This window comes from Natrix helvetica (genome assembly GCF_964273705.1).
Source record: "Natrix helvetica genome assembly, chromosome: 1".
Classification (NCBI taxonomy): domain Eukaryota; kingdom Metazoa; phylum Chordata; class Lepidosauria; order Squamata; family Natricidae; genus Natrix; species Natrix helvetica.
In genome coordinates, this window is record NC_138548.1 from 267065467 (window position 1) to 267090587 (window position 25121).

A 25121-nucleotide genomic window follows, 5' to 3' on the forward strand; every position below is an offset into this window, starting at 1 on the left:
GTCATCTCTTTTCGTCAAGATGTGTTGGTTGTTTTGGAACCAGGGGTCTGCTAGCTGTTCGGTTTTGGGTCTCCATCAAACTTTCCCCTGAATTGGGGTAGGTCATTCAGCCCTACTCCTCCAACCTCCTGTTGGCCTCTGTATGCTTGCGCCTGATATGGCTGGTCATCTTCTTCACCCTTAGTTCGAAGAAAGGGAGGGGTTTGCCTGCTCTTGGCAGCCTGCCTGCTGCATGGGAGACATACTAGTTGGCGTTTTGGTCTTCTTCTCCTTCTATCGGGAGGGGGAGGGGGGCTTCATTCCAGTCTGCATGTCCTCCCTTCAACAGGATCAGATGTCCCTCCCCTCTCTTTTGGGCGGCATGATGGTCCCTCAACATGAAGGGTGGCTTGGTCAAAATCATCCCTCAGTTGCTCTTTTGCACTCCCTGGGGATTCCATCTGGGGCTTTGGGAGCCTGCCTTGTTTCCAGTCCCACCCACAGTCCACCCTTGCCAGCTTGCTTGAGACCATTCCCTGAATATGGGAATTGGGATATGGGAACTCTACCTCAGCTGCTTTAGGGGTTAATTTTCATCCTTTCTTGCTTCTGCTGCTGGGGAAGACATTAGAGTGTGGAAGCATGGAACTCTGATGGGAGGGGGGGGGGCTGGCTGGCTTCCTCAGGCTTTCTCCCTATAATCCACCTTCTGCCATGGTTGCCTGATTTTTCCTCCAAGCAACCCAAATATTGGGGGAGTGCTCGGGGAGCCCGGGATTCAGGAAACCCGGAAATCTTTATAGATTTTTAAAAGTTCAGTTTAGACTCTCTGTGAAGTTCCCAAGAGCTGACCTAATTAATTTACGAGCCTCGAGGCAAAGTTAAAAAAATAACCATTCATTTATTAGGACTAACATCTTGGCACGGACTTCTGTGGAGCCTAAACTGGCTTTTGCTTAATTGTGTTTGAACTTTACTCCTCTATCTCCTCCTTTCTATCATGCATCATAGATCATATTCACGAACTAGGTTGTAGAAATATGAGATCCAATTCTGGCTGAAGGTATGCATGGAATTCTCCCTCGAATGCCAACCTGATAATAGTCATGGCAACGCTTTAGAAGTTGACATCTGGCTTATTCAAGCTCTTTCTCATAATATTACACTGAATCTGAATATAATCCATTTAAAATATAAAGTTGTTTAATGACATAGTGTTCTTTTTTTTTACAGCAATATACAATTTTAAAGCTATCCAGGTGCCCCAGATATCACTACAGATTGGGGATGTGGTTCATATATTGGAAGACCATGAAGGTAAAAATATACAGGACTTTTCATATTGTTACACCTTTGCTTCATTAACTTGAGTTTGGGGTTGTATATAAGATGACTTATGACTTTTTCTCCTCTTCTTGTTGTTAAGTACTGTACATGTGAGGTGAGTTCACATACTCTTACTATTCTTTAAGCTAAAAGTGTGGTGTGACTCTTTGAGTGTGGAGTATAAGTAAAGCTAATTTATTTAAGGACTATTTAATGGAGATTAATTACAAATATACTGTATATGTCACTCTCAAAGGATTTTGAGTAGGGTGGACACTATTCCAGTGAAGTCCAGCTAATATCCCAAAGTCTATGGTGAAGAATATAACTTACAGGTAATCTTTGATTTATGACCAATCATTTAGTAACTGTTCAAAATTAAGATGGTGTTGAACCAAGAGGCTTACAACTTGTCCCTGAAGTTACAACCATTGCAGGAATCCTATGGTCACATGATAAAAATGTGGGTGGTTGGCAGTCTGCACACAATCACAACTGCAGTGCTGCTGTAACTCTCCCTACCTACCTCTTTCCTCCCATCTCTGCCACCTATCCAGCTTACTGGTGTAAGCAAAACCCAGAGAGAATCACTGTACAAGCAAAGCTTCTGGGGCCTGGGAAGACTTACAACTTCCCTGGCCTGCCAACCCACACAAAGTATCCGACTCACCTTTGCCTTGTGAAAACCACCACAAACAATCAGAACTTTCATATTACATCAGTGTAATGTTATATTCTGATTACAAATCTGAACTTTCATATTACATCAGTGTAATGTTATAGTGTGATAATTATAAATTCGGAATTGGAGTTCAAAAGAAAAAGTCCTGGAATAATGTTGCTAATGAAAATTATCAAAACAGCACAGCATAGATGCAGAAGATATCTTCTGCATGCCTAGCTATATATCTTCATATATATAAATATATATGTATGTGTGTGTGTATGTATGTATGTATATATGTGTGTGTATGTATGTATGTATATATGTGTGTGTATGTATGTATGTATATATGTGTGTGTATATATATATATATATATATATATATATATATATATATATATACACACACACACACACACACACACACACACACACACACACACACACATATATATATATATATATATATATATATATATATATATATATATATATATATATGTATGCTGGTTTTGTTGTATTCGGGTCTTTTCCCGTGTAAGGTTGTCAACCTTACATGGGAAAAGACCCGAATACAACAAAACCAGCATACCTACACCCGTGAAAATCTACGAAAACAAATATATATGTATGTATGTATGTATGTATGTATGTATATCCACTTCCTCCCTCGAAGACCCCGACTCATTAGCCATCAACTTTTATTAACTTTTATCAACTCTCTATCAACCTTTATTAGCATCCTGATTCCATTGGACTTTTAACGAACTATTTATTCGAGGTCAGACCTGCTCCGCCTGCGGGAGGCCCCTCTCTCGCAGGTATGGCCCTTGGCTCTCTCAAGGGCCTGCCTTGATGACGGGTTTGCGAACCCCGAGAGGTGGAAGAAACGGAGGCTGAGGGGCTTTTTATCCAGATGTTTTTTATTGCTATTAAGGGGTTCCAGGGAGGGGGGGTGTGATAACCAGGCCGGGAGAGGCGCCAGTGCCAGTGCCAGACAGACAGGTGAGTCTGGGAAGGAAGTGAGCGGAGCGGGGGGGGGAGAGGGGACAAGTTATTCCAACAGAGGGTTGTTTGATTACAACGGTCGCGGGGAGGGGGGGATGCGAGGACAAGAGAAGATCACAAGGTCGGTTGGGAGACCGTGGCTGCTGGCTATGCCCGGTCGTTTGTACCAACCCCCGCAACCTAGGTGGCCAGGAGCTACAGAGCCCGGGCCTATGGCTGATGCTTTGCAATGCAAGGTCCGTAACCAACAAGGCCCCCCTCATTAATGAGTTGATCTCTTAGGGGGAGCTGGACCTTGCAGGGATAATGGAAACCTGGTTGGGCCACGAGAGTGGTTTACCCCTCGTGGAAATGTGCCCACCAGGTTTCCGTACATTCCATCAGCCTCGGGCCCTGGGTAAGGGTGGTGGGGTGGCGGTAGTTATACGGGAAGGTCTAGAGCCGAGGGAGTTCACTGTTCCTCAGATATCCGGGTGTGAGTCCCTTGGTGTGAAATGGGGCCCAGGAAGGCAGTTGGGTTTGCTGATTGTATACTTGGCTCCTCGCTATACATCAGCGGCCCTGCCCGAGCTCCTCGAGCTGATCTCGGAGACGGCGGTTGAGATCCCCAGGCTTGTGGTTATGGGGGATTTCAACCTGCCGTCGACGGGAGCAGTGTCTGAGGTAGCTCGGGAGTTCATGGCTTCCATGACAGCCATGGGCCTGACCCAGTTAATTCAGGGCCCCACACACGAAGGAGGCCACACATTGGACCTTGTTTTTGTATCTGAGCAGTGGACGAGTGATCTGGGTATAGGGGATTTTGTTATTACACCCTTGTCATGGTCAGATCACTCATGTCTCCGGCTGGACTTCCCGGCGCTACCCCCCACCGCGAGGAGGCGGGACCAGACGGTCCACGCTGGTGCCGCCCCAAGCACCTGATGGAGCCGGATAGGTTCCAGACGGAGCTTGGGCCATTACCTGTAGCCCTGACCCGCGCTCGGTCAGAGGACCTAGCGGCCGCCTGGAATAGGGCGGCGGCTGGGGCCTTGGAACGGGTTGCGCCTTTGCGACCTCTCCTGCGGCAGCGACCCACCCGGGCTCCTTGGTATACCGAGGAGCTGAGGGTGATGAAGCGCCATAGGAGACGTCTAGAGAGCAGGTGGAGGTCCTCACGCTCCGAATCTGATCGAACACAGGTAAGATCCTACTTACGGACCTACCTTGTGGCATTAAGGGCGGCCAAACGTAGATATTGCGCCGCTCTTATTGCGTCCGCGGATAACCGCCCTGCCGCCCTGTTTAGGGTGACCCGCTCCCTCTTGTCACAGAGGACGCAGGGGGCACCCTTGCAGGGCAGAGCAGAGGAGTTTGGGGAATATCTGCAGGATAAAGTCGCTCAGATCCGGAGCGGATGGGCCCCCCTCAGTGGACCGGACGGGCCGCCAACAGCGAGTCTTGTGAGACCATCCTGGGAGGAGTTTGATTCTGTTGCCCCCGAGGATTTAGATAGGTTGCGTGGACGGCTGCGACCCACCACATGTTTAATGGACCCGTGTCCCTCCTGGTTGGTACTGGCATCTTGGGAGGTGACCCGAGGCTGGCTTCTGGGCCTGGTGAATGCCTCATTGGGTAAGGGATCCTTACCAACCGCCTTGAAGGAGGCGGTGGTGAGACCCTTACTTAAGAGGCCTTCACTCGACCCAATGGAGCTAGCTAATTATCGTCCAGTCTCCAACCTTCCGTTTCTAGCAAAGGTTGTTGAGAATGTGGTGGCGCAGTAGTTTCCACGACACCTCGACGAATCCGAGTATCTAGACTCACGCCAGTCCGGCTTCCGACCTGGGCACAGCACAGAGACAGCCTTGGTCGCGTTGGTTGATGATCTCTGGAGGGCCAGAGATAGAGGTTGTTCCTCTATCCTGGTCCTATTAGACCTCTCGGCGGCTTTTGATACCATCGACCATGGTATCCTATTGCGCCGGTTGGAGGGGATAGGAGTCGGAGGTACCGTTTTGCGGTGGTTCGGCTCCTACCTCTCCGACCGGAGGCAATGTGTGTTGACAGGGGGACAGAGGTCGACCCCGAGGCCACTCACTTGTGGAGTGCCACAGGGGTCGGTCCTCTCGCCTCTCCTGTTCAACACATATGTGAAGCCGCTGGGTGAGATCATCCGTGGTTTTGGGGTTGAGTATCACCTCTACGCTGATGATACTCAGCTGTATATTTCAACTCCAAACCACTCCAACGAGGCTGTCGAAGTAATGTCCCGGTGTTTGGAGGCCGTCGGGGTCTGGATGGGGGACAACAGACTTAAACTCAACCCCTCCAAGACTGAGTGGCTGTGGCTACCGGCACCTCGGTTCAGCCAGCTGACCCCATCGCTGGCCATAGGGGGCGAACAATTGCCCCCTGTGGAACGGGCGCGCAATTTGGGCATCCTCCTTGATGCCCGGCTGTCAATGGACGACCATGTGGCAGCCGTGGCGAGGGGGGCGTTCCACCAGGTTCGCCTGGTGCGCCAATTGCGCCCCCTACTGGACCGGGATGCCCTACGCACGGTCACTCATGCGCTGGTGACGTCCCGCCTGGATTACTGCAACACTCTCTACATGGGGCTGCCCTTGGGACGCGCCCGGAGACTGCAGTTAGTTCAGAACGCAGCCGCGCGGGCTGTGATGGGGAGTACGAGGTACTCCCACGTAACACCTCTCCTGCGCGAGCTGCACTGGCTACCTGTGGTCTTCCGGGTGCGTTTCAAGGTGCTAATTACCATCTTTAAAGCGCTCCATGGCACGGGACCTAGTTACCTGCGGGATCGCATCCTCCCACATACATCCCTGCGGCCAATTCGCTCACACAGGGAGGGACTTCTCCTGGTGCCGTCCACTAGGCAATGCCAACGGGCGACACCGAGGAGTAGGGCCTTCTCTGTGATGGGCCCAACCCTCTGGAATGACCTCCCCCCGACATTAGAACCACTTCTGACCTCCGCTCCTTCCGGCAAAAATTGAAGACCCACCTGTTCCGATTAGCAGGCCTGGCATAATTACAACTGTCCCTCCTGGCAAATGTATTATATCTGGTTATTTTAGGGGTTTTTAATTTACTGTATCTATTTTAGGGGTTTAAATTTATATTTATATTAGCTTTGTATGTATTTGTGTTACAACCCCTGGTATGCCTAAATATGGGAGGAAGGTCACTACTCCCTCTTTCTGTCCTTCGGCTCATCACAGAAGACCATGCAGGCAGAAAACCATATTTGTATTTTAATGTTGCCTTTCTATATTTGTGTTGTATTTGTACTGATAAATAAATAAAGGGAGACTAGTATCGATCTATTTCGAGCTAATTAGCTCTCATCAGCTAGCCATACCTTTACTGGGATACTGAGTCTTAGTGGCTAAGACTCCTGCCTAAGGTATAATACAGCCCAGGTTCAAATCCCAGTAAGGGTATGGCTAGCTGATGAGAGCTAATTAGCTCAAAATAGATCTATACTAGTCTCCCTTTATTTATTTATCAGTACAAATATATATATATATATATATATATATACGCATGCTGGTTTTGTTGTATTCGGGTCTTTTCCCGTGTAAGGTTGAGATTGTCTTTGCAACGTTTCGGCAGGATCTCACCTGCCATCTTCAAGCGTGGGCTCAAATATGTATGTATGTATGTATGTATGTATGTATGTATGTTGTATTTGTGCTGATAAATAAATAAAGGGATACTAGTATAGATCTATTTCAAGCTATTTAGATCTCATCAGCTAGCCATACCCTTACTGGGATTTGAACCTGGGCTGTATTACATATTAGGCAGGAGTCTTAGCCACTAAGCCACAGGCTCTCCTCCTTATCAGCTGAGCCAGGGAAATAGGTATGTATTTGTGTTACAACCGCTGGTATGCCCAAATATGGGAGGGAGCTCACTACTCCCCCTTTCTGTCCTTCGGCTCATTACAGAAAACCATCCAGGCAGAAAACCATATTTTTATTTTTAATGTTGCCTTTTTATATTTGTGTTGTATTTGTGCTGATAAATAAATAAAGGGAGACTAGTATAGATCTATTTCAAGCTATTTAGCTCTCATCAGCTTGCCATACCCTTACTGGGATTTGACCTGGGCTGTATTACATATTAGGCAGGAGTCTTAGCCACTAAGCCACAGGCTCTCCTCCTTATCAGCTGAGCCAGGGAAATAGGTATGTATTTGTGTTACAACCTCTGGTATGCCCAAATATGGGACTATATGTATATGTAATACAGCCCAGGTTCAAATCCCAGTAAGGGTATGGCTAGCTGATGAGAGCTAAATACCTTGAAATGGATCTATACTAGTCTCCCTTTATTTATTTATCAGCACAAATAGAACACACACACACACACACACACACACACACACACATGATCGATGATAGATAGATAGATAGATAGATAGATAGATAGATAGATAGATAGATGATAGATAAAAAGTGACTTATCTATTTTTTACCAGAAGAGGTCTCTCTTGATCTACAACACTGATGTAAATCATTAGAAAATTAAATTCTTACAAAGGATTAGATACCATAATAAGTGCAAAATAACAGTCTATAGGCAACATTACTATATCTGAATCTTTACCTGTATGTCTCCCTATCCCTTGCCTGTATGTACTGTATGCGATATAGGCTGGAGAAGAGCGCTGATTATGCAAAAATATCATTGTCTCACCTCCTACGGCAATTATTTCAACCTGTTTTAATTTAGTATTCTTTTCCTATCTTATGCAATTTTTTTCCAGTCTTCAACAATGGCAGAAGTCTCTTTAGTTCCTGCTTTTCATGATTTTGTCTCTATTGTGATAACTGTGCATATGAGCCTCAGGGTCAAAAGTAGGAACCAAGAACCAAGAACGTATGCTGAGAACCGGTTTTAATGGGCTGAGGGCCGCAATTATCCTCAGCTATACTGCAACTTCTTAACTTATGATGTTAGTCATTAATACTTGAACAGTTTGAGATATCAATTATTAATGCTCCTCATTGTAACCATACAGCCACGGAGCAGCTGGGAGGCTGTAGCTTAGTGACTTTGAGAACTAAGTAAGTGCCTGTCCTTGGCTTACTTCCATATAGGTATATGGACATATATGAATGTATGGCATTAAACTGGTAACTGAGGGAACTGTGTCAGTGCTTTCTAACAACAGAGATGAAACTGTGCTATGACATGGCTACACAATAGAACTTCAGCTGGTCTTCTTTTTCCTCGATGCTGTCCATGGTGTTTTCTTCGCTTGTCTCTCCCAAAAACAACAGTCAAAGCAAAGTTCTCTCCTTCTGCTAAATTATAGTCCAATGTAACAGACAAGCATATGAAAAAGATGCTATGGTACCTCTTGAGTTGCACATCCAAGTAGACTTTAGAGCTTTTATTTTAATTAGAAAAAGCAAAAAAAAAAAAAAAAAACTAGAAGAAAAATAACATTTTTATTTTAATCACTTATCTCAGATGAGATTAGTTCTCTATTATACATGAAACTTATCAATGCACATCAAGTGTGTTATTTTTGGAGAGGGACATCAAGAAACTATGGCAGAAGCTTTAGAAATTTCATAGTTTGAAAATATTTAGAAAGTTTTCTTTCCCTTCTTCCCGTGAAACTGAAGAGTGGGAATTCAAGTCATCTATAAATAAAGATGCTTGCAGCAGATAGGTGAACAATGGAATTGACATTCATGAAATGCAGCCACCACGGCAGACTTAAATCTCTTTGGAAGGTGAGAAGAGTCATGGAAGCCAGGGCTATCAGTAACTAGTGAGAAAGATATTGATGGATCAGGACATCTAAGATCAGCAATACCAAGCTTCTCATTACTAGTAGAGGAGAGAGAGAATGAATTACTGTCTTCAAACATCCCATCGGTGCTTCTGCTAGGCATCTGGCTGTCCATGTGGGTTGGGGGAAAAGAAAATATGCAGAATTGCATAGCTTTTTATTTGATTCAGCTTTGAGGCTCTTCTGACCATTTTATGTGTCAAGAAATCACATCTCAGCATTCTGCAAGTGGACACTGTCCAGATGTACTGCTTTTCAACTCCCAGAACTTCAAGAATATAGGAATCTCTGGAAGCTCCATGAAACATTTTCCAGTATTTTTGTATTATAACTCTACATGAAATTCCATAGGTTTGGAACAAGTACAATTTAGTGTCCATATACTTGGAAAACATTGAAAGGGTTTTTCCTTACTTTAAAAAAGCAAAAGCCAAACAAAATTAGCATGATCATTATTAGCATATGGTGTTGTTACATTAATCAGGAGACTATCGTGCTAATGCAGAATAGTAGTTTGACTTCCAATGACACATTTGCCCATAAGGATAAATGCAATAGTCCAGTTGAAGGACAACTGGGAAACATGGCTTCCACAAACATGAATATATGCTGATTATTAAATTCTTTTGAATGCCATAGGTAATATCTAAACTTTATTTCTGGTTTTCAGCAACCCTGAAATATGACATCCAATATTGGAGAATTACTACTCATTTAAATTCAGAGTAATCATACAATCCAGGTTTGGATGTAGATATAGATCATTGCAATCTTTCCCACTTTTCTGCAACTTTTCTAGGAAAGGAATGTTAGGGAACATGTACAAGTTAAACCATTCATTTGATCCACAATGCAGTGCCATAGACAATCATGGGTACATTTTGCCTTTTCCATGTTACGCGTTTGCTCTGCAAGCTACACTGACTTCCAGTTTGTTTCTTGGTGCAATTCAAGATCCTCTTTATTACTAAGAAAGCTGTATGTAGCATGGACCCAGAGTATTTGAAGGACAGTTTTGATCCCATTGTATCTATGCATCACATAGGCTGGACCAAAGGAGCATTCTTCAGTTCATCTATTAGGGATTGCCATTGAATGGGACCTAGGAAATGGTTCTTTTCTGTAGGTGCCCCTGCCCCTGGAAAACCATACAGTACTGCCTGTGGTTCAGCTTACTGCTTTGGCCTGACTGCTGTTTTTTTCACAGGCATCAGGGTCACAGGAACAATCAAGCCATGCTATTGGTATATACTTGTTTATGGAAGCCACTTTGTGTTGATCAGTTAATCAATTAGGAAGGGTGTATTTAATTTTTATTTAAAATATACATGCATTTATACTGTACTCCTGTTAGATACCTAGAACTGGATTGATGAGATGAGTGGCTGAATCAAGGAAGGAAGGAATTTGCAACCATAGCAAGCAGAAATCATCAAATATTTTAATAGATATACTAGATTTTTTCTCAACTATATTGTGGGAATTGCTGTTTTCAATGACACGTAGTCCCATGCAATGCTTGTAAAATAACTGTTATAGAGCAGAAGCTGTGTTGAGAGGACATAGTCTAATACAATGATATGCTTCTGTTTTGAATTATAGATTGGTACAGGGGATACTTGGTCAGACATAAAGAAACTGAGGTGAGTTTGTCCTGTTATTTACCATCATTGTTATTCTTGAAGTATTAGTGTTGCAACTTGCTTTTTTCTCCTTTTGTACACAGGCAAATATTAAGGAGATAATTGTATACTGTATAGAATAATTTTATATACTTATACTCTAACACAAACCCCACTGATTTGATCCTATATAGGCATGTACAGGATTACAATCTTCATGTGTTTTGACTGGACAATGTTTAAATAAGCAATTGATTTATTTTTATTATTTTTAGCTTTCCTTCAGGGAGTTTATGTTTCTCAATATTAACAATATTTAATTCATTTTAACCAAGATTAATATTAATTATAATTTAGGAACTCTTTATGACTTTGCCTGTCAAGGTGTTAAGTCAGGATTTGAATAAAGTTCAGGTTTTTTAATTGACTCCAGATCACAAGAAATACATTGATTGGAAATATTATATGCTATACCTAAATACATGGCTCTCAAACTCAAACATGGCTTTTAGACATGGCTCTCAAACGACTAGGAAAGAATTAAGAAAGGCAAAGAACTTTACTTAAGCTAAATTACTCCGCATAACATCAACAATCTTTCTAAGATAAATTTTGAATATTACATATCAATGGAAGCTGAAAAGAGTAGACTTACTTCAGACCCAAGTCTATTTACATTATAATATAGCAGGCTCTTTGACTTAGTAAAAGAGGTTAATTATCAAGTGTTATTTACTTTCATTGGCAGACATACCTCTTGTCATATCCCTGATCTTTTGAAAAGGAAAAAATCAAAGAACGCATTTGGGACGTTCAGCATGTATTGTTGAGGAGGAACTTCTATATCATTTGGCCAAGCATAATCAAAGATCAGTGGCAAAATAAAATAGGTGGCATGGGCAGTGCTCTTTTGTAAACATGAAAAAGTATGGAATATTATAATAATAATTTCACTCAGTCTTGTAGTTCAATTACTAAAGTATCATAGCTTGTATATGCCTACTTGTATAGCGTTGACTTTTCAACTGTTCAAGGAAGATATATTTTTGGGAAATATAACAGCTGTGTTTTCCCTTCAATTTCAACAGGGAATATTTCCAAAATCTTTTGTCCACATCAAAGAAATTGCTGCTGAGAAGAAAAGGTATTATAGATAACATATATTTGCTAGATACCCTATTTTGGGAAAATAATAATATCTTTTCTTATTGGTATATTAGAAACACATCTCAAGAAGGAAGAACATATTGTAACCATACTAAACCAAATGTCACTTCTCGTTCCATCTGGTTAAGATCAATTCAATATACATTTTGGGATCAGATCCCAACGATCATGAACAGGAAATTGATACAAAGTAGTGATAAAGTTATATTTTCTTTTAAAGTACTGGTCTGGTATATGAATAGTAATAGCAATAGCACTTAGACTTATATATTGCTTCACAGTGCTTTGCAGCCCTCTCTAAGCAGTTTACAGAGTCAGCATATTGCCCCCAACAATATGGGTCCTCATTTTATTGACCTCGGAAGGATGGAAGGCTGAATCAACCTTGAGCCGGTGAGAATCAAGCTGTAAAACTGCAGGCAGCACATTTTCACCTAATATGATGACTTGGTTCATGCAACTTGCTAAGATGTAAAAGAATTTGATCAGTATTGTCTTACCCATTATGGTTTTTAAAACACCTTTATAGTTTAGTTTTTTTGTTTGAATGGAGCCTATGTTTGCAGAACAGTAAATAATAGACAGTCATTTATCCATCCTGACCATGTTTGGAAGTCCAAAAAGCATAAGAAAGTATTTGAAAATCTAGTGGTTAGGTATAGGTAATCAGTAGTCAAGAATTACAATGTTTTCATTTAAAAAAGACATATCTCTTCTACATCTTTTCTGATTTCATTCATTCCTCTCCTTCCGTTACTTCTCAGCACTGCATTTACAAGCAAATATTCATGAGATGTATGGAACATCTAGTTTAGAATGGGGACCAGAGGAGCCTGTCTGAGTGTCAATTCAGGATTGTCTGTCTCAAATATCCATCTGTGAGATGTTTAGCTATGGACGCAGCTTTCATATTGGATAGTTCCATTTCTGGTTTTTCACTTGGGTTGCTGATCACATGTATAATGTTAAATTGTATTATAACACAGTATTTGTCCTTTGGCTCAGAAATGCAGAACATATAATACCTGCTGAGATTCCATTGGTACAAGAGGTTACCAGCACATTATGGGAATGGGGTAACATTTGGAAACAACTGTATGTGGTGAGTTATTCTTCCTTTCTTGCAGGGAAATTTTATGACTGCTCAGGAAGAAGCTTTAGTTGCATTAAGTGCCATGTCAGTAGCCTTGGTTATCCAGAAAGCCAATGCATTTTGCATTTAAGTTTATGAATATATAACTGCTCTGAAAATGCTGGTAAAGAAAAAAAAATCCCTTCATTGCAAGATTTAGCATCAATTATTTAAGAGGCTGTTGTGTAATTCCACTTTTGAGTGTGATGTGATTTCAACCTTTGAATGATCTTTAATGCACCATGCACAAATGCACTGCTAGGAGAAAGTAAAAGCTCTGGGTGATTTAGAACCTATGGCTTTGCTTATGCAGAAAAACTGCTCTTATATTATTTCTAAGCAACTGACTGGCTTCTTTTTTAATGCGCTGCATAACCTGTCCAATTTAAAGAAAATGAATTTTGTGCGCCCAAAGATCACACCGGTATAAAGTTTATTTTGGAGAAAGGAGGGGCCATTTTAAAAACTTCTAGTATATTTGCTATTGAGCTCCCATGTTCACTATATGGATGAGAATAATGAGAATAGGTCAAAGTAAACCACAGTTAAGCCACAAAGCAAAAAACCAAGAATATATCTTTTGAACTCATCCTGAAAGGTTCCGGAAAAGTTTGGCAATACCTTCTGTTTCCTCAACACAAGCAACCAGATTAGTAATTGATTATGCTTCAAGAAAAGGCTCCAGAGATAGTCGATTAATTTAAAAAGTACGGGACTAGCTTTTTAGTAGATCTCCAAGGAAGGAGCCAGGTGGATCAGAAGGAATTATTGGAAATCTCACAACTTAAAGCAGTTGCTTCATTTTCCCTGTAGTAGAGCTGGAGGCATGCAAACAATTTTTTAATTAGGAAAAAACATGTCATTGCTGTGAAAGGAATGATATTCTAAAATGCCTAGAGAGGTAGGTTCCTATGTCATGTTCAGAAAACAATAATCCTTCTGCTGGAGTGCTGGGTTTTGGTTTATGCCAACTTTTTCTATTCTCTGATCATGCTTGTGGTCTTACCTCTGTTTTACAATAGTCCACCCTACCTTCAGTCACAATAAAGCACTAAGCACTTTCAACATAAACTGAAGCTTGTGTTTTAAATACCTATAATATTTTGATTATGTTTTGATAAATTGTTTCAACTCCTCCCTCAAAACAATGCTATAAAACACTGCACACCAAGACAACCAGAAACAAGAACAGTTTTCCCTCAAACTCCATCACTCTGCTAAACAAATAATTCCCTCACCACTGTCAAACTATTCACTAAGGCTGCATTACTATTATTATTATTAGTCTTCTCATTGTTCCTATTACCCATTTCCTCTCACTTATGACTTCACTACTTTAACTTTGTTGCTTGTATCCTTACAATTTATATTGATATTGAATGTTTCCTGATTGCTTATTTGTATCCTATGACTATCATTAATTGTTGTACCTTATGATTCTTGATGAATGCATCTTGTCTTTTTATGTACACGGAGAGCATATGCACCAAAGACAAATTCCTTGTGTCCTTGGCTAATAAACAATTCTATTCTATTCTATTCTATTCTATTCTATTCTATTCTATTCTATTCTATTCTATGCTATGCTATGCTATGCTATGCTATGCTATGCTATGCTATTCTATTCTATCCCCAGGAGTTTTGTAGATTGGGAAAAATACGATCACTTCCACTTAGAGAAAATATACTGATTCTGCTGTCATAAAGGGATTGCTTAAGCACAGTGACAAGCAGCAATTGAAATTTTAAATAAGCTGAATTGAATTGTTTTCTTTTTCAGGCAAGCAAGAAAGAACACTTCCGACAGGTACAAGCGATGATGTGCGAGTTAATGGAGTGGAGATCACAGCTCCTCTCAGGGACATTGCCCAAAGATGAACTGAAAGAACTGAAACAAAAGGTCACTTCCAAAATTGATTATGGCAACAAGTAAGTTCTGATGTTGCTATCAAAGTAGTTTAGAAAGAGAATTACCTTGGCATATTGGAAGCTGAGATTCCTTAGGTTTGCTAACCATAGCATTGCTTTTGAGAAACTATAATAGAATATATTAAGTGCACAGGAACAGTATAGGTGGTACCTTGCTCAACAGTAGTAACAGTGAAAGGGATCTTGGAATCCTAGCGGACAACCAGTTAAATATGAGCCAGCAGTGTGCAGCAGCTGCCAAAAAAGCCAACACAGTTCTAGGCTGCATAACAGAGGGATAGAATCAAGATCACGTGAAGTGTTAATACCAATTTATAATAACTTGGTAAGGCCACACTTGGAATACTGCATTCAGTTTTGGTCCCCACGATGTAGAAAAGATGTGGAGTCTCTAGAAAGAGTGCAAAGAACAGCAAAAAAGATGATTAGGGAACTGAAGACTAAAACATACGAAGAATGGTTGCAGGAACTGGGTATGTCTAGTTTAATGAAAAGAAGGACCAGGGGAGACATGATAGCAGTATTCCGATATCTCAGAGGCTGCCACAAAGAAGAGGGAGTCAAACTATTCTCCAAGCATCTGAGGGCAGGACAAGGAGCAATGGGCGGAAATTAATCAAGGAGAGAAGCAACCTAAAACTAAGAAGAAATTGTGTGATAGTTAGAACAATTTATCAGTGGAACAACTTGCCTCCAGAAGTTGTGGGTGTTCCATCACTAGAGCACTCCATCTTTTAAAGAAGAGATTGGACAACGATTTGACTGAAATGGTATTGGGTTTCCTGTGTGAGCAGAGTTTGGACTAGAAGACCTCCAAGTGTCCTGTCCTGTCCTGTCCTGTCCTATCGTATTCTCCACCATTTTCCAGCCAGGCATATTAGTACAATGCTAAAATGACATTCTAAATTTCAGTTGTCATAACTGTCACTTAAAAGTTACCTTTGTTATAGACCTAACATAATGTTCCCGTCAGGTCAAACTTAAATCCTGATGACCTTATTGACCCATGTGTATACTTTTCATCACAAAGACACAAAGTCATTTGTCACTGCCTTCTTCTGGGATTCCCCCCCCCCCCAAATTTCCCATTCTGGTCTAATTTTTAGATTTTTCTGGTCTTCTCCCAATCATATACTAAGCAACTCTACTTAGCTTGTCTAAGACCATACACTTGCTGCTGCCTGCTCTATATTGCACACCATTATTTTCTTCTAAGACAAGTTGCTTAAAAAGAGTTATTAAACAAATCCAGTTTTGATTGCCAGAATGTAAAAAAGATGTGGGGACTCTAGAAATAGTGCAGAGAAGAGTAACAAAGATGATTAGAAGACTAGAGGCTAAAATATGAAGAACGATTGCAGGAACTGCTATGTCTAGTTTAATGAAAATAAGGACTAGGGGTGGCATGATAGCAGTGTTCCAATATCTCAGGAGCTGCCACAAAGAAGAGGGAGTCAAGCTGCAAAGCACCTGAGGGTAGAACAAGAAGCAATGGGTGAACACTGATCAAGGAGAGAAGCAACTTAGAACTAAGGAGAAATTTCTTGACAGAACAATTAATCAGTGGAACAGCCTGCCTCTAGAAGTTGTAAATGCTCCAACACTGGAAGTTTTTAAGAAGAGATTGGACAACCATTTGTCTGAAGTGGTGTAGGGTTTCCTGCCTAAGCAGGGGTTTGGACTTGAAGGTCCCTTCTAATTCTGTTATTCTATTCTATTCTCATTAGAAAAACTGATTTGATGATTTTATGGTGCTTATATGTTATATTGTCTCCTTCTCCTTACCGTTTTTAGGATGCTAATACTTGTTTTGCTTTTTTGGATCTTGAACTTCTGTTCCTTTTTTCTTTTTCTTTCCCATCCCAAGTCACAAATTCTGTATAAGATGTAATATGCAGATAGTAAACATATTACATCTGTTAGACTGCATTCCAAAGCAACCATGGAGAAAAAGACAATGTGGCTGATAAATATTTCATATACAAAGCTTATCTATAGGAGCAGCAAAGGGAAGTGCTTGGGGCTGGATGTTCTAGAATAAGATATATTGAATGGAAAGGGGATCTTAGATTTTTAATTTGCATTTCATCTAAACAACAAAAAAATAATAATCAGAAAACACACAAGTATCCCTGTTTTATTAGGCAAACTTGGAGTGAGTTTTCCAAAAGTATTTTAGGGCATTTTTTAAAAGTGGCTTTTGCAAAATGCAGGATTATTTTTACATCTATCATTTCAGATCATTGTTTGTTCTGCACATCATTGTTTAAGCATTGTTTAAGGTTTAAAAGATGAAAAATATTTGAAGCAGTAAGTCATATAAAAAGGTAGGCAGATACACAAAGTACAGGCAGATTCTTAAAGGATCTCAAAGAATGAAAGTATGATTTTACTTCACCAAACAGTTAATACAAATATGGAAAGGCAAAACAACAACAACCCTTGATCAAAAAGAACAAGCTCACAACTCCACCAGGAACTCCACACACAGTTACTCTCTAGCCTAGGTCTTTGCAGCAGTTCTTATACCTGTACCTTACAGACAGTGGTGGGTTTCAATTTTTTTAGAACCTATTCCATAGGTGTGGCCTATTTTGTGGGCATGGCTTAGCGGTCATGTGACCGGGTGGGAGTGACCAACTTGTAAATGTGGTGAAACTCAATTAACAATGCTCTTGCTTAGGAACCAAAATTTTGGTCTCAATTGTGATCATAAGTTCTCTTCCTTTTTCTTTCTTTCTTTTTCTTTCTTCCTTCCTTCTTCCTTTCTTTCTTGTGTCTCTCTCTCCCTCTTTCTTTCCTTCCTTCCTTCCTTTCTTTCCTTCCTTCCTTCCTTCCTTCCTTCCTTTCCTTCCTTCCTTCCTTTCTTGTGTCTCTCTCTCCCTCTTCCTTTCTTCCTTCCTTCTTTCTTTCTTGTGTCTCTCTCCCCCACTTTCTTTCTTTCTTCATTCCTTCTTGTGCCTCTTTCCCTCTTTCTTTCTTTCCTTCCTTTCTCTTCTTTCTTTCTTTCTTTCTTTCTTTCTTTCTTTCTTTCTTTCTTGTCTCTCTCCCCCACTTATTTCCTCCCTCCTCCCTTCCTTCCCTCCATCCTTCTTGTGTCTCTCTCTCCAACGTTCTTTCTTTCTCTTTCCTTCTTTTTCTTTCTCTCTTTCTCTTTCTCTCTTTCTCTCTCTCTCTCTTTCTCTCTCTCTCCCTTTCTTCCTTTCTCTCTTACTCTTTCTTTCTCACTCTCCCCCCCTCACACACACATACCTTCCAGTTGGCGAAAATTTCTGTTTTGCCAGCTGGAAGGCTGGCAAAGAAGCCTCGTTTTGCCTGCCGCCCGTGGCACTTCACTTGCTGCAACTCGGACAATGGGGAGGTGGGAGTAGCGCTGTCCGGATTTGAGGAACGGATGTTCCTTCTGCTCAGCTTACGCACTTGAAAAGACCCCACGGTTCCACATCCACAGCTGATCCCTTCTTGGTCAAAAGGGCGCCTTTTCGGTCCCAGCTGGGCATCTGGAAGAGAGTGGCCGAAGTGGCTTCTCTCTCCTCCTCCTGCAGCCGAAGGAAAAGCCCCGGGGAGACGGGCTCCGCGCGCTGCAGCCCGGCAGAGCAGCGTGCGGAGCCCATCTCCCCGGGGCTTTTCCTTCGGCTGGCAGGAGGAGGAGAGAAACGGACTCCGCGCGCTACTCTGCAGGGCTGTCGCAGCCGATCCTCCGCTGACCCCTAAAGAAGAAGCGGTGGTGGATCCTCTTCTGTAGGGGTTAGCGGAGGATCAGCTGTGGCAGCGGCAGCCCGGCAGAGCAGCGCGCGGAGCCCATCTCCCCGGGGCTTTTCCTTCAGCTGGTAGGGGGAGGAGAGAGACGGACTCCGCGCGCTGCTCTGCAGGGCTGTCGCAGCCGATCCTCCACTGACCCCTAAAGAAGAAGCGGTGGTGGATCCTCTTCTTTAGGGGTTAGCGGAGGATCGGCTGTGGCAGCGGCAGCCCGGCAGAGCAGCGCACGGAGCCCGTCTCCCCGGGGCTTTTCCTTCGGCTGGCAGGAGGAGGAGAGAGAAGCCGCTTCGGCCAACTTGTGTAAGATAAGACAGGCAGGCGGGTGGGCGTGTGACTCTGCTGGAGAAAATGTAGAAGGTGCGGAATCAGCTCTGCCTGAAGGCAAAAAGCTTGGACCTCCCCCCGCGCACCCGTCAGCCAAAACCTCCTGGGAGGCTTCGGCTGGTGGGCAAGGAGGGGTGGTGGTAGCTCCAAGCCTTCTCGCCTTCAGACAGAGCTGATTCTGCACCTTCTACGTTGTCCTGGGCATGCGCCCACCAGCTTGCCTGTTTTGTCTTACACAAATTGGCCAGCTGAAGCCTCCCGCCTTTCCTGAGCAGCTGGCAGCTGCAAGAGGCACGAAGGGGAGGCAGGTGGGGTTTGCAACCCGAAGGCTGGCATTTCGTCTCTGCAGCGTGAACCAGCTTGGGTGCAACCGGAGAAGCTTCCTCAGTGGAGCTCCTGAAAGGGATGCAGGCTGCCACCGCTCCACTGAAGACATTTCTGAGAAGAGAAACTTCTCCCGTCACGCCCGAGCTGGTGGAGCGCAGGCAAGCGCCGTCCCGTGAAAGGGGCGGGGCAGGAAACTTACTTCCGGGTTCATTGGCCAACCGGATCGCGCGATCCGGTGCGATCCGGCAGAAACCCACCACAGAGCATTCTATCATGTTGTCATTCCACATGTTGAGGTGTAAGGTGAAGAGTATAAACAAAGCTAAGGTAAACAAAAGACAAAGAAATATCAACTAGACTCTCAACATGCTGCCCCTTAATCATGTCAGAGTGATGCCAGTCAAAAATTAATATCTTAATAAAAAATAGTTGTTTGGAGATAGAGGAGAATTTGAAGGGAAACAGTCTAGATTATTGACTGTTTTATCTTGTTTTAATTTCAAGGGAAACACCTATAGGCACAAGGTGTAGATTATCTTCAGATGCAAATAGTAACTCCCCAGAAGTAGGAAGAGAAAGATTTATCAATCTAGTTTTGGAGTTTCCATGACACATTGCACCATAAGTAAAAACATTGGCTGGATTCACTCAAACAAAAAGGGATTGGCCAATTTGTGACTCAGCATATTGTATACACTCAGCTAAAAGACTGAAAGTTCTGCATTTCATCTTTGCAAGCTACAATTACTTGGACTTCTCAAAAATTGTTTCTTTCATTGCAAAATCATGGATGTTAATTATATTCACAGTTCATTCAGGGTGCCATTCACCATTATGCAGATTGTGTTTTCAAAGGAGATTGTATCCTCATGAGTACTATATGATCTGTTAACCCAAACTTTTTGTGGTGTTTGGTTTTGGATGAATGTCTTAATTTTTAAATCACATCTCAAAGCTAAACAGACAATGAGATTTCAAACAACTTGAAATGAAACGTAAGATATTTGTAGTGTGATGTCCATTTGAAACTGAAGGATGGTCTTTAATGTTGCAGATGACACTTTCCATTTATATCTACAGGATTCTAGAGCTGGACCTGATTGTTAGAGATGAAGATGGCAATATTTTGGATCCTGACAAAACCAGTGTCATCAGTCTCTTCCACGCACATACAGAAGCTACAAAAAAAATCACGGAAAGAATTAAAGAAGAAATGGTATGGGGTTTGTATTCCATCTTTCTACTTTCAAACAGAGCTTTCCTTGTTTATTCCCATGAAGGATTAATCTATAAAAGCATCAGGAACAGCTTAGCAATCACTTCTCCTGTCTGATTCAGTATTCATATTAAAAAATATCTCCTCACACCAAGTATTTATTCTGAATTCCCAGCTTTTTTAAAATGCCAATTTCAATCCATCAATAAACCAATAACATAACTTAGACTTCCAATTGACACACATATTGGTGCAGACCAGAAGGGCTATAGCAAGCTTTTTTAAAAAGTCAGATATACCTTACTTGGTCTTTAAAAAAAATGTGCATTGATGAATCTTTGTAGAAATGGGGAAAGGAGATTAAATTTAGAAGGGAGGACAAGGCTTTCCTATTATCCATGTCTATAAGCTTTAAGTCAAACAATGTTTGTATGAGGAAAGTGAGCAGCACACTTCACTTCAGATTTTCTAAAATCTAGTAACTTATACTACATCCTGTGCTAGCAAAGTAGTTTTTCTTGATGTTTGTAGATACAACTCTGTTATTCTGAATTCCTATTGAAGTACCAGGTTCCTAACATTATCATAACGGTAATAACAATTGTGCACACTGAGTAACGCCAGATTGTCTTCAGGTATTCAGGTCTGCTAGGACATGATATGTTTAAGCACACTATTTCATGAACAGATCTTTTATTTTTGTGTGTGTGAGATCTCCATGATCTAATTTCTGGCTTAGTGGAAAAAAGTATCTATCGTTTCCCTGAAAATTAATGCTGAATTTGCTTAAGCCTATAACCAGGAAACAATGCTACATATCACTTAAAAAATCAGTAGCACCTAAAAAGTTACAATGGCAGCATGTCATAGCTATTGTGTGACCAAGATCTACAGTACAAAGTAGGTATGGAGAAGAACAGTTTATACCAGAGTTTCCTTTTTGCTATCACAATTTTTATGTACATGCCTCCACTAAAAATCCAAAAAAAATAAAATGAACACAAATAAACAATGAAAGCAATACAATGAAAAATATATATTTGTCAAATTTATAAAAAAATAAAAAGCATCACCACTAGGTTATTCAGGTGAGGGTAATATTTTGGGAAATGTGAATTTATTGTAATAATTTAACAACTATAAGATTTTTCATACTTCCCCTGGACTTTGTACCAGCACAAAGAGAGACATACCTCACAGTTTAGGAAAGCCTGCCTTATACATATAAAAATATATTTGATTTCAGAAGTAGAGAGGACTTTGTATATTACTTACAGCAGTTTAAGTAAAATAATTTTACTTAATTTTGCATCTCAGGTATTGGAAATGACCAAACATTATGGGAATTATATTTCAGCACAACTGGACAGGAAAAGTTGGGGAAAGTGTGATAAATGTTGTGGTTTAAATGTTCCTGACCACAAAGATGTGATGTAGCATTAACATTTTTTTTAAAAAAAGCAAATCTGTTTATCAAGTTATTTTGCTGTTTTTTCTAATAACATCTCTTTCTCTTATTTGTTGTTGGTTCTCAGTCAAAAGATGAGCCTATATACGGAACTTTCTGCCGAAATACTTCATCCCCCACATTCAGCCTTTATGTCTTTGTAAGAAATTTTGTCTGCAAAATAGGAGAAGATGCTGAACTTTTCATGTCCCTCTATGATCCCAATAAGCATACAGTGATAAGGTATGCCAGGTTTTTTCTCACTGATGCACAATGTTCATTTTTCTAAGAACTTAAATATGTGTGTGAGATTATAAATGTGTGGATCAAGGGTAGGTTCCAGCAGTCACTACTACCAGTTTGCTCATGGCCATACCGCACACACACTGCTGGCTCCAGCAATCCAGACTGCCAAACCACTACTGGTTCGGCAGAACTGGTCCGAACTGGTAGGAACGTATCACTGGTGTGGATTATGACAATCTCTTGAGATTTGGATGAATTTGCGATGTGTTGAAATTAAACATACACAGTTTATGAACAGACATATTTATATTAATGAATCATTTGCTAAGACATCAGAATGACTTATAGGTAGCCCATCAAAGCCTATATATATTTTAATAGGTTAATGGAACTGCTTGTATCTTTACATAATTATTAACCATTGTCTCAGGCTTTCCCCGTTGCTCTAGGTTTAGCCAACCATAATGACTGAAGTTGCAGGAGCTGATGTTTGAAACTTAGTTGGCAGAATTTTCAATGATGCTCTTAATATAATTTAAAATTTCTTGTCAATATTTTATACAGTGTTATTTCATTGTGATAATCTGAGTTTATATAATGTTTATTTTTCCACAGTGAAAATTATTTGGTGAGATGGGGGAGCAAAGGTTTTGTAAAAGAAATTGACAATTTCAACAATCTGAAAGTGGTTTTCACTGTGAGTAAATATAATCCTTTCACTCCAACCACTCATACTACCTGTACCTTTTCTGGAAAACTTGCAGAATCAAGTATTTCTCTTCTGTCCACGGGAAACAGAATTAGCAGAATTTTGCTAATTGACCTCTAAAGTGACCTCACTTTATTCATTCTCTCTTTATGGCTAACTTTACATATAATACAAAGGCATTATGTGTTTTTGACTTGGGCAAACTCAGCTATTGTGTCTTACGTAACTAATATGTTTAAAAAAAGCAATAAGATTGCCTGACAGGTGAAAATAATTTATTTTTTTTACAAAGGATTTTGTTTTTAGTTTTTTTGAGTAGAAACTAACTTTTTAAAATAAATTATATGAGGGACAAACATTTCCATGCAACTGAGGCCTTAGCTGTAAGACTAAGTGTCTAGCCAAATCTAGTGTTTGGCTAGACTCACATAATCCTGAAACACGGAGGATAGATGGTAGTTGTCATCTTTAAATAACTGAACCATATCGTTATGGCTTTTTATCTAGCTGCATTTGAGAAACATTAATACTGTGGTACAAGAAAAATTATCATATTGTACACAGATGTTATGCTAAATACAACAGATGACTAAGTCAGTAAATCAGTGAAACATATAAATTATATTCTAATTACCTGAGAACTTCTGGGGAAGAAATGTCAAACTGAAGACAACGCCACCAAAAGCAGAACTGAGTAGATCAGGAATTTTCTGATTGACTACACTAAAAGAAGATCTGGTGATGGATCAGCAATTTGCAGTTCCCCAGAAAAAGGAAGAGAACCAGAGATGGTCCACAAGAGCTCCAGACAGTTGTTTCTAGCATGGAGTGGGGGGGTGGGGAATTAAGTGCAAGTTTAACAGCAAAAGATTACAACTTTGGCTTGGGAAAGTTAAAAAAAATGAGCTAAGAGTTCAGAAGGATTGGAAATAACATTCTCAAACAAATTATAAGGGTAAAATAATTTTGTTTTGAATTTTTTTACAACACATGTGAAACTTCATTCTGTGCTGAAGGAGGAAATCTTTATTTTTATTTTCTTTAGTATATTCTAATTTTTTTTAATTTTCTATTTCTATTTTTTGTTTCCTGCAGTTTCTATTTCATTCTTGTTGTTTAACTCAGGTGGTGCTGAAACAACATTTTTCTATTGTTGCTGTTACATTATTATAGCAGTATTAAACCAGAAAATGTTAATGTTTAGATATCACAGGTTTTTTTTAACTGTCAATCTGTTTAACTGAATTTTGCTGCTATTTATCTCAGGATCTTGGAAACAAAGATCTTGGAAGAGACCGCATTTATTTGATCTGTCAAATTGTACGGTTTGGAAAAATGGATCTCAAAGATACTAACACCAAAAAATATACTCAGGGCATAAGAAGGCCTTTTGGAGTGGCAGGTAAGGCAAAGAATGTCAGGGTTCCAAGCAATACATCCCATTCAATAAGAACTCCGGGGCAGGTAAATTCCTCAAAGAACATTTTATTGGAACATATCACATTGGCAACATTCATGGTGGAAAACTGGCTCTAAGTCCCTGCTGGATTTTCACCCAATTAAAAGTAAAACGTTGTCACTTCCTCCACTCCCCCAATCTCCAGTCACATAGTTCAATCAGGATGCAGTCCAGTTGCTAGATGACCTCAGTCTCCACCTTACAAACACCTACACTAACATCCTTGATTCCCAGGGGAAATAATTTTATTTAGGCTACAACACTCCCGCTATCTCTATATCCCGCTCCCTGACCTCTTTGCTCCAGGCTGTGTCAGCACTGAAGCCATGAGAAAAGAAAGTCCCCTAGAGAAAACTACCAAGAGAAAATAGCCACAGTTTGCCCAACTTCAGGGTTGACACCAAAAAGCCTTCACAGTCTTTAATACAATACCACTTGTGCCTATGTGTGTTTAGCCACTCCTTGCTTATTAAAGCCCCATCACCTCCCACATTACCATTGTCCTTGTATATTGAAATCCCAGTCAATGTGAGCTTATGCTACCTGATATACAGAGTTACCAAGATCATGGCATTTATAACATTTTCACTGCCAACAAGCATATAAGGATAAGTTTTGGCACTGGATACATAGGATTCTGGTTATGTAATTGGACTTTACCTTCTATTATTTAACCCCCAGCATTGACATCTTTTATATATTGATATATCCATAGAGATTTATGAAGCTATATTTGTATTTAAACCTTGTAACACTATCAATTAGACATTACTGAAACAATTCTACAGAAAATGTTGAACATGTAGCTTAGAAGTGTTCTTTTTATTGTGTGATCACAAGAGAAAGTCAAGAGATGAAAGTGACTGCCAAAGCAACGATCCCTTCTTAAATTTGTTCCAAGTGACATTACTAAGGGAGATGTTCTTTAAGATGTCCTTGAAAAAAAATCAATGAAAAAGGTGGCTGATCAAAGAATGGTGGATTTTATTTTAAGT

General features: G+C 40.7%; 1 protein-coding gene across 1 annotated transcript in view; it reads left to right on the forward strand.

The window, feature by feature from the left end:
• DOCK2 (dedicator of cytokinesis 2) overlaps nucleotides 1-25121 on the forward strand; it is a 322820-nt gene that overhangs the window by 10223 nt on the left and 287476 nt on the right. The window contains exons 2-10 of the mRNA XM_081939650.1: nucleotides 1213-1296; nucleotides 10392-10432; nucleotides 11500-11555; nucleotides 12584-12680; nucleotides 14491-14639; nucleotides 20130-20265; nucleotides 21801-21955; nucleotides 22574-22655; nucleotides 23934-24069. Coding sequence (XP_081795776.1) covers nucleotides 1213-1296; nucleotides 10392-10432; nucleotides 11500-11555; nucleotides 12584-12680; nucleotides 14491-14639; nucleotides 20130-20265; nucleotides 21801-21955; nucleotides 22574-22655; nucleotides 23934-24069 — 936 coding nt within the window. The remainder of the gene's footprint in view (nucleotides 1-1212; nucleotides 1297-10391; nucleotides 10433-11499; nucleotides 11556-12583; nucleotides 12681-14490; nucleotides 14640-20129; nucleotides 20266-21800; nucleotides 21956-22573; nucleotides 22656-23933; nucleotides 24070-25121) is intronic.